The 12903-nt window shown below is 36.7% G+C and overlaps 2 protein-coding genes across 11 annotated transcripts in view; one reads left to right on the forward strand and one right to left on the reverse strand.

The window, feature by feature from the left end:
* ECT2L (epithelial cell transforming 2 like) overlaps positions 1–5038 on the forward strand; it is a 72512-nt gene extending 67474 nt beyond the window's left edge. Inside the window, 2 exon segments of the mRNA XM_079939614.1 lie at positions 3034–3206; positions 4889–5038. Of these exon segments, the coding sequence (XP_079795740.1) occupies positions 3034–3206; positions 4889–5016 (301 nt within the window). The 3' untranslated portion in view covers positions 5017–5038.
* A 1520-nt stretch (positions 5039–6558) lies between these two features.
* The window catches only part of REPS1 (RALBP1 associated Eps domain containing 1), a 73821-nt gene continuing 67476 nt past the window's right edge, over positions 6559–12903 (reverse strand). For 9 of the 10 annotated variants that reach the window (XM_079938935.1, XM_079938930.1, XM_079938938.1 and 6 more), the window contains 3 exons: positions 11179–11327; positions 9960–10065; positions 6559–7655 (listed from right to left, as the gene is read on the reverse strand). In XM_079938935.1, the coding sequence (XP_079795061.1) occupies positions 7587–7655; positions 9960–10065; positions 11179–11327 (324 nt within the window). In that variant the 3' untranslated portion in view covers positions 6559–7586. The remainder of the gene's footprint in view (positions 7656–9959; positions 10066–11178; positions 11328–12903) is intronic. The other variant, XM_079938936.1, reaches the window with a different exon arrangement.

A 12903-nucleotide genomic window follows, 5' to 3' on the forward strand; every position in this document is an offset into this window, starting at 1 on the left:
ACTTCTCGAATGGTGTTAAGAATTTAAACTATGGTTGGCTGAGTCACTGAGCCTATTTGTGAATTAGCAAAGAAATCCTATCCAAGTTCAAGGAAAGAACTCTAACCCTGGAGTTGGTTCTTTTGAATGTGAGCAGAAGCAGCTTTATGAAACCCTAGTAGGATCCAGAGCTCCCATTTCAGTTGCTCCATTATGTCGGTACGAAGGGCAAAATCACTTGTTTTTACATGTGCAGAAGAACTAAGTTTTTTAAAAAAGATTCTGTTGTTTTTTGTCTTTGGATGAAAATTACTGGAGATCTTGGGGGGGGGGGTGTAAATGGCTTTCGGAAAGCTTTATTGTAGGTAAAATTCATTTATATATAATTTAAATAGCACTTTCCTAATCAGATTAAAATAATAAAAACCTCTTTGTGCGTTTATCTTTCTCTTCTCATGTCCTCAGATTACAAGTGGCCTCAACTCCAAGCTCAAGTTAATGTGCCTGCTCCTTCCCTCCTCTGGGCCATCCACGCACTCAGTCCAAGTGGGTCACAAAACTAGAATTCTCCTTCATTTACCTCTACTTTCAATGCTGTCCCTTCCAAAGGAAAAAACCAAACATCTGTTTACCAAGCAAACACCCCTTTCAAAGCTACTTCTTCAAAACACTCTTGTAGGCACATTCCCTGGTCATTCAGATAGAATGGCAAAGTTTTATTATAGCTTTGAACATTTTTCTAAAATGATATGATGATTCTTATCAGTAGTAAAAATATTGCCAAAAAAGGGTCAAGGATATGGGTGAAGTTCTTCTGCCTATTTAAAGTGGCCATTCACCATATACAGCCCACCACACACCGATTTAAACGCACCCCATCTTTCTTGCTTCCCCTCTCCCTCATCCCTAGCTCTATGTGCTCCATTATTCTCAGAATAACCTATCAAATTGATCTAGAACATTATTTCTTATAAACTATGAGTAAATATGAAGCATCCCACTCCTTCCAGCCTAAATAATCACAGAGGTGGGAAGGAAATGTTTGAAAAAGGAAGTTAGCTCCAGTGGTTGGATGACCACTGCACTTCTATCTATTCACACACCTAATGTGACCTGCATTTCCTAACACGCTCCAAAGAGCTGAACCTGAAGTATAGCACTCCTTAAAAATGTTTAACTCCCGATCTAGTCCTCTGCCTATGTCACACGCATGACTGTAATAAATAAACAACTTAAGTGCCTCACTAGTCAAAGTGTGGTCGGCATATCAGCATCACCCAGGAGCTGTTAGAAATGCAGAATCTCAGGCTAGTCTAGCTCTACCAAATCAGAATTTGCATCTTAATAAAATCTCTGGGTAATTCAGATGCACATTAAAGTTTGTACTATATATGTCAGAGCCATTATAATATAAAGTGGATTCTAAATGTGAATTATAGCAGCTTTTATTGAGAACCATCTGGAAGTCTTTGATAAAAATATATATGCCATTTGGCCAGTCAATCCTACCCTTGGGAATCCTGATAGAAATAACAGCACATGTAAGGAATTTGTTTATATGTAAGGAAATCGATTTATCCCAACATTGATCACAGTGGCAATTAAGAAAGAACAAATGAAAGGAGGAAGAGAGAGAGGGAGGGAAGGAGGGAAGAAAGAGACCTGAGCTTGTCAACAAAGCAAATGACCATCAAACGGGGAAGAGTCGGATAAATCATGGTTCATCCACACTATTAAGTATCACTTAGTCACTAAAAAGAACTTGAAGTGATTTCCATTGACGAGAAAATCAAGAAAAAATTCTCGAATAATACTTGAAACAATGGCACCCTACCTGTAAGTAGATGCATATACAGGTACATCTGTGAGTGACTACCTGGGCAGGTTAAAGAAAAGTGGAAAGATGTGCACTAGGGTGACCTGAGTGGAGGGAGGAGTGAGCCAAGCAAAAAGAAAAAGTGAAACAAAAGAACAGTGCACGAAAAAAGCTGATAGTATATTCTGATGTTACTTTAGCATTGCTGTAAAACTTTATGTGGATCTAAATCAACAACTTAAAAATTAAACAAAGACGATGAAGATAAAAAATAAGAGAATTCCTCTGAAAAAGCCAGTAAATTGACTCACTTCCTCACAGTAACTTCCTGTGGGTTGCTTGATGCTTCTCAGCAAAACATATTCTTTTTCAGTCATCCTCCATCAAAATAATGAGCTTGCTGTACTTGGCCATTCCTGGTGGGGGTGGAGATGGGGGGGGCTCGGTGGGGCTCCCTGAAGCTCCTCCCTAGCACATCACTTGATGCTCCATTGAGTACTGACATGAGATAACCCATACTAGAGTACAGTGAAACCTACTAAACACTGTGACCTGGGTCCACCAACAGAAGATACTAGATGGAGGTTAGGGACACAATATTTTGCCTGCTGATAAACATGCCTACCGTTGACCATGGTAGCAACCCCTGTGGAAATGAAGAGCTACTTAATTCCAGCTTTTCATACTTAGCAATTTTCCTCCAATCAAAATTAGAAAAATCCCTATTTCCTACTTAGTGAATGCTTTTCTTTCCCCTGCTTCCTACTTAAGACACCTTGCACCTTACTGATTCTTGTGCTTTTTTCTAACCCAACGTGTTACCCTTAAAGATGAAACCAAACCAAATGAAAATGCATTTTCCCCAGATTGCCTAAATACATCAACACGAAATACCAACCTTCTGACAAAAGTTTAAAAACAGAGCTTTAACCTGATTCATGTCATCAAGTTGGGAAAGTGCAGTGTTCATTTTTCCTGCATTGATTGGATACTTGTCCAATGGATAAGCTCAAACCATTTCACCAGGAACCTTGAGGCCCACCCACATGACTGGTCTGAGAGACAGAGGGACTATTCACACCAGGAGGAAAATATACAGAGAACTTCAATAAGCCATTCAAAAGGTCTGAGGTAGGGAAGAACCTTGACTATCAGCTTATGAGCGTAAAGATGGTGAACTGTGTAACAAAACACGTACGTAAAACTTCTAAAACTGCTCCTTCTCTTTTTAAACCCAGGCTCTATGAACATACCTGTGATCTCAGTCTTTTCCTCTTCAACGATGCACTGCTTGTTTCTAGTGGGGGCACGTCTCATACTCCGTTTGAAAGGACTTCAAAATCAACCTACCAGTTCATTGCATCAGTGGCCCTTCACAGACTACTCATAGAAGATATTCCAGATTCCAAATGTATGTACTCTTTTCCTCCCAAGAGTTAAATACCTTTAGAAAGCTACATTATATAAAACATATTAACTATTAAAATAGAGAAGCAGGACAAGAACTAGAATTTGACAGCTTGCAAATAATTTCCCAAATACTTCTAGGGTCTCATTAATGTAAACTTTCATCTATCTCTAAAATAGCAAAAGAAGGGAATGCTGGCATTGTCAGACACACACCCTAGACATTAAGAAAACAGCTTTCAAAAATCACAAAGGGGGCTTCCCTGGTGGCGCAGTGGTTGAGAATCTGCCTGCCGATGCAGGGGACACGGGTTCGAGCCCCGGTCCGGGAAGATCCCACATGCCGTGGAGCAACTAGGCCCGTGAGCCACAACTACTGAGCCTGCGCGTCTGGAGCCCACGCTCCGCAACAAGAGAGGCCGCGAGAGTGACAGGCCTGCGCACCGTGATGAAGAGTGGTCCCCGCTTGCCACAACTAGAGAAAGCCCTCGCACAGAAACAAAGACCCAACACAGCAAAAATAAATAAATTAATAAAACTCCTACCCCCAACATCTTAAAAAAAAAAAAAATCACAAAGGGAAACACAACCCTACATCATTGTGAAGGATTCTTTGAAGTAGTCTGACAGGAGAGCTGGAGTCCTTAACCATTACTCTATTTTGCTTGAGGATGTTACAATTTTAGGTTTTTATCTATTATTTTTCCATTCTACTAGGACTAAGTGATTTTTGCAGATCTGACTGTACCTCTTCCTCCGTAAGTTCGTATTTAAGAGTTCTTCTATAAAGGATCGATTTGTAAAGGGTATTTAATAACAAACATTTCATTCATAATAATCTCAACAGAAATATCATTTGTTACAAAAAGAAATCCTACTTAAACCTACTGTACCTATTTTTAGTTTTTATCTTACATTCTACTTCCCAATCTTAAAAGGATCCGTATCTCTTTCCTATATTTCTGTTAGGCCAGGCAATCTGAATGTAACACCTCTCATTCCAATATTCTTCACTGCATGTGAAGGTAGAACTTAAGGTTAAAGCCAGAACCAAGATCTTAGAGAAGGAATTTATCTAAAAAGGTCTGCTTCCCATTAGCTTCAGCTCCATTTAAAATCTGAGGATGAGAAAAAATGAACATTAAATGTGGGAATAAACATTTCACCTAGAAGACAAACTCAGCTAAGAAGGGTTAGTTACCCATAACATGTATGACACGTCTCCTTTCACCTCCTCTTCATCAGTTATGCTGTATGTCAGAACATCATAATGTTAGCTAAAAGTGGGCATTCAGCTAAGTCACTGGCTTAATTCTGTCCTGGCCTCATACCAAGGCAGCCTAGGTCTAGCTCTCAGCATTTCTTATCTACAGTTAACTCTTAGTAAAGACCTTTACTGGTCCCAGTACCTTCTGGAATTAAAGAACATTGCATCGTCTATCACTTAGTCTTTAAAAATAATTGCTAATTATAATTAAACAATTATAAAGACAAGACTATTTTAGACTATATTTGAATAATTCAGTAATTTAGGAAGTTATTTTCTAAACTGGATTTGTATTTGTTTGAATCTCTTTTTAATTTTCAAAAAATTCTTCAAGATGACTTGAATTTTAAAACATTTTCTCCTTTTGATTTTTACCTGCAAAGACTAATTAGTGTACCTCAAATGTTTTGTTTTTATAGATATCAAGAATGCATTTATTCTTCAAGGTCCAAAACATGAATGGATTTGTGCTACAGAAGTTGAGGATGATAAATTCCTGTGGTTGTCAGTACTCCAAAATGCCATCGAAAGTAGTATGGAAAAGTGAGACTGGACTTAAAACACTGGGAGTTCCAACCTGCCCTGGCAAAGACAGACAGCATGTTATTTTCTGTTCCAGAAGATCCAGTAAGGAGCAGAATGATTATTTGTCATGGATGATGGGAGGATGAACTAGGATGACCCATAAAGCTCTTCCTAACTTTTAAACTTCATCATCTATGCTCAATTATGTGAAATGCACAGTACGAAAAATTTGAGTACGATATTTTGAACCACTTCTTTTGGTAGTTATTTTTCATGAACAGTATTATTTAGAGTAATCTGACTGACAGAACCTAAGACTGAATAAGGATATTGGGTATTTAAAGTTTTGTTTTCTGATCTAATGAAAAATAAAGTCATAATGAAAAGTGTTTCTTAAATGATCAGAGAAATGTCTTTATCTGTTGGTGATTTACCAATTATCTTTAACATTTTCATGAAATAGTTATGGATTTAAAAAATATGTATAAGAAATATAACTGGGGGCTTCCCTGGTGGCACAGTGGTTGAGTGTCCGCCTGCTGATGCAGGGGACACGGGTTTGTGCCCCAGTCCGGGAAGATCCCACATGCCGCGGAGCAGCTGGGCCCATGAGCCATGGCCGCTGAGCCAGCGCGTCCGGAGCCTGTGCTCCGCAGCGGGAGAGGCCACAGCAGTGAGAGGCCCGCATACCGAAAAAAAAAAAAAAAAAAAAAAGAAATATAACTGGTACTTTATTTAAAAACTTGTCAAATATATCCTTAATATGAATGTACTCCTCCAGAGAGCATTAAAAATATACCACTATACAGTACTAAAAATTTTTCTGTAACTTTTAAGTGGTCTTTTGTTGCAAAATTAAATTCTTAGACCTTCCAAATAAAAAGATTAAAAAATTTGTTACACTGTTAAATTAGAAGGCTGTTTGGCAGGGGGTGTGGGGAGGTACCTTTTAAAAAACAAAACTTGCCTGTAATGGAATTTTGCTGAGTAAAAAAATGAAGAAATTAAGACAACTATTTTAAAACAGAGAAAAATAAAAATAGGTATTGAGTAGTTTTCTGGGCGTTTAAAGCCTTCATTTAATTATTTAATAAACTGAAGCTATAACCTGTTAGCCACTTTGAAACTTTAGCTGATATATGCAGTAGTAAAAATATTTTTACTTAATAATGGTAGATAAAGTTGTATTAATATAGGAAGCTTTTGGTTGTCAGTCTCCTTTTTGCTTCAAATTCTCCTTTAAGGAAATGAAATTTACTAGTACAGTCTAGGATTGTGAACTAGGCTATTTTAAACATTTTCTTCTTTCAACAAAATACAGAATTTTTAATTCTTAAAAATTTAAATTCTTGTTAAAAAATGTACAAAAGTTAAAATACTGTTTTTATTAGTGTAAAAATCACACTTTTGATTCTTTTATGATATATCCATGCAGCTTAACATCTACGATGCCACACACAGAAGAAAACGTTAAAGGAATATCTGCTGTTAGTCAGCAATAAATGCAAACTTACAAATGTGATCAAAATGAAAATATCATCTAATACAAAACAAATCCTGAGACGCTACATTATCCTGAATAGGACAAACTTCAGAAACCCTTTGTTAACAGGAAAAACCTCTCTCTATGGCAAAAGAATGAGTAACAAGATAGCTCAAGATAAACCAGAAATCTTAAGGAATTTCCATTTATTCTGTGAATAATTAAGGTCCTCAGAAATTTTAAAACATTTTACTTGAAAAAACTTGTAGAGGCTGATGAGCATAAGCTTCTAATTGAGAGTTAAGTACATAAATCATGCAAAAAGTGGTGATGTTTGCAAGTGGACAGTACTTACGTTGTTTGTGGTGTCAACACTTTCCCTTTGCTTCTAGGGGACAATTTAAAAAGGCCTGTCTTCACAGTTAATTTGTAAGTTTACATGACTGCTGTGGAATTAAAATCTCACACACAAGCAAGTTTAGGTCACAGGTGAAACTGATCAAATTTTCATAAGGAAAACAAAATCTGCCCCCCAAGTTGATGTGGAAAAGTCTGAAAGTACCATGTGACTCTTGAAGACTGTTAATTATGGCAGAGCTTATGGTTAACGAATGCCTTATACCATATAGTTCTTTCAAATCAAAAATTAAATAGGAAATGCATTTTAAAGATTTTTGGATTCTTTACGTTAAGTACTAAACCTAAAGACAAACTGACAGTTTATTTAATTTTGTCTCCTTTTGTAAATATTTCTGAGTCTGTGCTCGAGGTGTAAATGAGAAGCCCGTTCTGTAAATCCAAGCAGTGAGCGGTTCTGGCCACATAAGTATAATGGACCAATGTTATGGATGTACTCCTAACGCTACAGAGCAACAAGGGTGGGCTGTGCCAACAAACACAACATACCCTCCACGAAGTCATCCTGACCCTTTTATTGTTGCAATTAAAAAATAAAAGGTACTTAAATACAGTGGTGAACACATAGGGCGAAACAGAATCATAAAATTTAATGTTGAATTAAGCAGTGAGCTGAACGTTTGGGTCTCCAAATTGGCTTTGAACCCAAAACCGCTTAAAAATGGGTATGTTCACAGTTAACGGCAATTGGCTTATAGGTGAGAGAATGGTCGAAGCTGTTCCAGTTGAACTTCCAGGGAAATTCTCTCCTCAAGAACATCCTGAAAAAGATGCAAAGCCAAGTTACGTTTCAACATGTATAAAAATGAAGGCACATCTAACAACAGCTCTGCATTCAGTAAAACAATTTAAATTTGTTAAGAAGAGGAAGGACAACTTCATATTTTAAAAGGATACTTTACTTTAGAAATGTAGTTTCTTTATATGTATGTAATGTTAAAATGTGATCTTAATTAAATCTTCATTTCTTAAGTCAGGGTAATAAAATGTTTTTTGTTTCATTATCAGAAAAGCCAGTATTTGCAAATGATAGTTACTGATGCATGAATTTTGCATAACCCCTACCCCCTGTAGTTAACCGTAGATGAATCAGTTAACACAGATTCTTTCCCCTGGTGATTACATCTGGTCATAACAACTCCTGAACCACCTTTTGAGTTTCAGTTTCACAATGAATAAATGTATTTTGTAATCAGAATTTCTAATTACTGTTGATTTTGAGCAGACTTTTCAGATAGCCCACAACTTCTAATTCATCCATTTTCCTTTTTCCTTTTTCTCTATCATACTAATAGTATAGTGTTTTAACCAGGATGACCTCTTCCTATTTGGTACCATACTTCCTATTTTCTGTCCTCAGAGATAATGAGAAAAGTGATTTTTAAAATAGCTCCTATATACATGTTGCTATGATTTTCCTTAGTTCTTCAGAAAAACATGCATTAATAAAACTTTCATCTTCGAGGTATGGTATTAGCAAGCTTGTCATGAGTTTTACATTCTTCCTTTACAATGGACCAAATTCATAATCATAGAACAGCTATGAATATCTTCTTTGATCAGAGAGTTATACAAGAATATTATTCCTTTAACATACATTTATCAAATGCCTAACATGTGCGAGGTTTTGGGGACAGAGACAAGATAGTTACAAATCTATCTAGGACAGTCTCAGTTTATCTCTGATGTCCTGGCCTATTAACACATCTCTCTCTTTTCTCTCAAAAGTACCTTGGTTTGGGGACTTCCCTGGTGGTCCAGTGGTTAAGACTCCGTCTTGCAGTGCAGGGGACACTGGTTCGATCCCTGGTTGGGAAACTAAGATCCCACATGCTGCGGGGCAATTAAGCCCGTGTGCCGCAACTAGAGAGCCCACGTGCCACAACTACAGAGCCCATGCGTTCTGGAGCTCACATGCTACAACTAGAGAAGTCTGTGCACCACAAAAAAGCGAAGTACCCGCACGCTGCTACAAAAGATTCCGTGTGCTGCAACTAAGACCGACGCAGCCAGAAAAAAAAAAAAAAATGTACCTTGGTTTGAACATTATATGGTCACCCTAAACAGAAATGATTATGGTTTACCCTCAACAAGTTCAGTTTTACTAGGACAGAGAGACAAATGTGCCATAGATATGGACAATGTGATAAAGGCTAGATAAGGAATATGAAAAGAATGTTATGGGACTCAATAACTCTGTATTCATTTTACATTTCAATGGACTCTTTCCTCATCTTTGTGGTTTACAACCTTGCTACTCAAAGTGGAGCCAACAGTCCAGCAGCATCTTCATCACCTGGAAGCTTATTAGAAATCGTAGAATTCTCAGGTCCCACTCCATACCTGATATAAATCAAAATTTTCATTTTAACATGACCCCTAATTAAGCGTATATACATTAAGGTTTGAGAACCACTGGTTTATAAGACATGAATGCTTAATAATGTTGATGAGTCATAAATGATTCTGGCTGTTAGCTTTTTTTGTAGGGATTCAAAGAAATCATGGTTAGTAGTAAGTAAGAAAAACAAACTCATTCCTCTCAAGTACAGATGACAGGAGTACACACTGGCACTAAGCACCATTTCTATTTAAGGCTTGTCTTTTCTACTTTAGAGATGATCTAAATTGCCCCCATCCCTCATCTTTAGACCTGTTTAAGTCATTTTAATAGAATCTGAGTTGTCTTTGATAAAAGGGTAAATTAACAATACTCAAATCATTTTAGAATTAGAGTGTAGAGAGCCACACATGTGATAGTGGAGGTATCCGAGGTCACAACATTTCTGCTCTTGGGTCTCATTATGAAAGTTAAACATTTTAGGAATATGATGCCTTATGTACATGTAGGATAAGGCAATCATACCAGAATTGAGTACAGGAAATTCTTTTTACTATTAAAGGACTCAAAGGCATATAAAACACTTCAGATCTACACTTCTCTTGCTACGTGTAAAGTTTCATACTAGCGTAAGAATTGCTGGATCTCCTCCAAGTTCCAGTTCAACACTAAGAGGCTCTGAGTCCATGGAACTTCCCAAATAAAGATTCAGAAACTACATTACCTTTAATTGTTGCTGCAATTCACTATTCAATCTGGCCAAAACTGTGTTGGTTTCCTTATTGCGTCTAATTGACGCCTGAATAGCTTTCTTATCTTTTCCAACAGACCTGAGAAGATAAAAAAAATTACCTTCATTTTTTATCTTTAAATTCTCTCCATTCTTCCCTGATCTCTAAACCCAGAACGCAGAGGAAGCATCTTTGCCTTGTTAGCATAGCTCAACCTCACTTGCTCAGTTTTAATGCTCCACCAAAAGTATCTAAGCTTCAGAGACTTAATTATTGTAGTTGTTGTTTTAATGATTATTCTGTACAATCACCTGAGTTTAAGTCAGTCTAGAGCAAGCATCAGCAAACTTTTTCTGTAAATGGTCAGACAGTTAAGTATTTTAAGCTTTGCAGGCCATACCATTTGTGCTGAATGTTCTTCTTTTTTTTATATCTTTTCTTTTTCTCCTCTTTTTTACAAAAATGTAAAAGCCCATTCTTAGCTCACGGGCCTTACAAAAACAGGCCATGGGCTGACTTTGGCCCATGAGCCCTTGTCTGCCAATTCCTGGTCTAGAACTACCATAGTTAAAACATCAGTGTTACTGTGCACTGTAATTTTTTTTAAAGGTTAAGGTTTTTAAAAAAATTTTTTATTATATTTTATTTTTGGCTGTGTTGGGTCTTCGTTGCTGTGCCTGGGCTTTCTCTGCTTGCAGTGAGCGGGGGCTACACTTCATTGTGGTGCATGGGCTTCTCAGTGCAGTGGCTTCCCCTATTGCGGACCACGGGCTCTACGTACGCAGGCTTCAGTAGTTGTGGCTCGTGGGCTCTAGAGCAAAGGCTCAGTAGTTGTGGCGCACGGGGTTAGTTGCTCCGCGGCATGTGGGATCTTCCCAGACCAGGGATTGAACTCGCGTCCCCCGCGTTGGCAGGCGCATTCTTAACCACTGCGCCAGCACAGAAGTCCCTGTGCACTATAATTTTTAAAGTCTGCTCCAGGATTTGCAATAGAGTGTAAAAGTGGAATTGGAATTGAACTTAATAATAGAAGGGAAAAAAGTGGGAAGAATATTCTACCCGCTCAAAAATGAGAACTCTCAAAGAGGAGCAGTGAAAGCCTATGCTCACCTACAGGACTAGTCTGACCATAATTCCTTTCAGTTTGATATTTTTAATTGCTGTGCTTTTTGTTTCTAGTAGTTACATGTGTTTAGGAATGGCTTTGATTACCTAGGAATAGAAGGTTGTGATGCAAGAACAGCAGCTAGGACACCTGTCTTTTGTGTATGTTCATCAACTTCTGGCCTTAATTCATCTTCTGATTTTAATCTCCTTCGAACAGGTTTAGGTGGTGGAGCAAGAGGTGTTGTGCCTTTGCTCTAGGAGACAAGAATTCCATTCATAATGATTATGCTTATATCATCATAATGATAATTATGAATTCCATTCATAATTTCTTGAAGACATTCACGGTTAGTTAGCACTTTGCCAACATCATATGGTTTTGTTAAGCCATTCATTCTCCAAAAATTAAGAGTCACCTGTCCTACTTTGAAACAATTTATATATTTGTGGCAACAACTGACTTAAATTGCAATGGGAAAGAACGTTCCTAGTGACACTACAATTGTAAATGTACTTACTAGACAAATTTTTTTATAGGGTGACATAATAAGCTCCTTGAGGTCCGAATTCTGTGACTCAAAGCTATCATATTCAGTTTTAACATAAATATGATACACTCGATATATACCTGTTCAATAACTATAAAAGGGAGTCTCCAGAAATATGCATCCATTATCTCCATAGGCTTTCCTACTCAAAAATCCTAAGATATATTATCTTAATGAATAAAACAATTTATAAAGAAGTGGAAAACTAGGCAATTCTCTAAAAATCCATCACTAAGATGCACAATAATTATAATTTTTGAAAATGAGTGGACATTTTATTGGTAACTGTGAATGTGTCCTCAGCAGAATCAAATATGGTATTCTGATATTTACCATAACCTGATTTGACCTGTTAATAAATAAAAACAAGAGTCAAATGCCATCTCTTTGGTTAAGTGCTATTTTTAATTTATTGCCATTAACTGACAAAAATAAAATTCACTATTAAGAAAATCACAGAACTACTAAATGTAGTAAAAATTAAAGTGTCCAGAAAGTAGAATTTAAGCACTTTCAGAAACACTCACTGTTTTCATGACTACTGGGAATGTCTTAATGATGACAAAAAAAAGTTTACCAAAATTTTTTTCTCAAGGGGAAGTGTCCTGATATCTGTAATTTACTTTGAAATGCAAGCAACAGATAAGAAGGATTGATATAGTTAGAGAGAAGGATGGAGATATAAAGCAAGTATATTAACACAAGGAAAAACATATATTTTCTATTTCTTTAATTTTGTATTTATATGAAATGAAGAACATTCACTAAACATATTGTGACAGTCATTTCATGACGTAAGTAAGTCACATCTTTATGCTGTACTCCTTAAACTTATACAGTGTTGTGTGTCAATTACATCTCAATAAAACTGAAAGAAAAAGTATAGTAAATACTAATGGTATAATCAAGGTGTGGGTTTACTAATGTACAATGTAAAATTCTTTCAACCTTTCTGTATGTTTAAAACTTTTCATAATAAATTTTTGGGAAAAAAAATCATTCCTAAGACAGTTAAATAAAAACAGCACAGAGTATAACATTAACCTTAAAGGGTTGATAATTTTTCCCTATTATACTCATAACTGCAATAAGAGAAACTGAATATGACAAATAAGGAAGTTCTACTTTATATGTTTGAAAGACTGTAATAACCACATAAGATTTGAGAACCTGTGGCATGCATTAATACAAATGATAGGCTATCATCTCTATCTCTAGGTGGACTGTGTTCTGAGATGGACTAGGCATATTACAGTTAAAGGCAATGGAATGAGTTAGATCA

Source organism: Stenella coeruleoalba (genome assembly GCF_951394435.1).
Source record: "Stenella coeruleoalba genome assembly, chromosome: 12".
Lineage (NCBI taxonomy): Eukaryota > Metazoa > Chordata > Mammalia > Artiodactyla > Delphinidae > Stenella > Stenella coeruleoalba.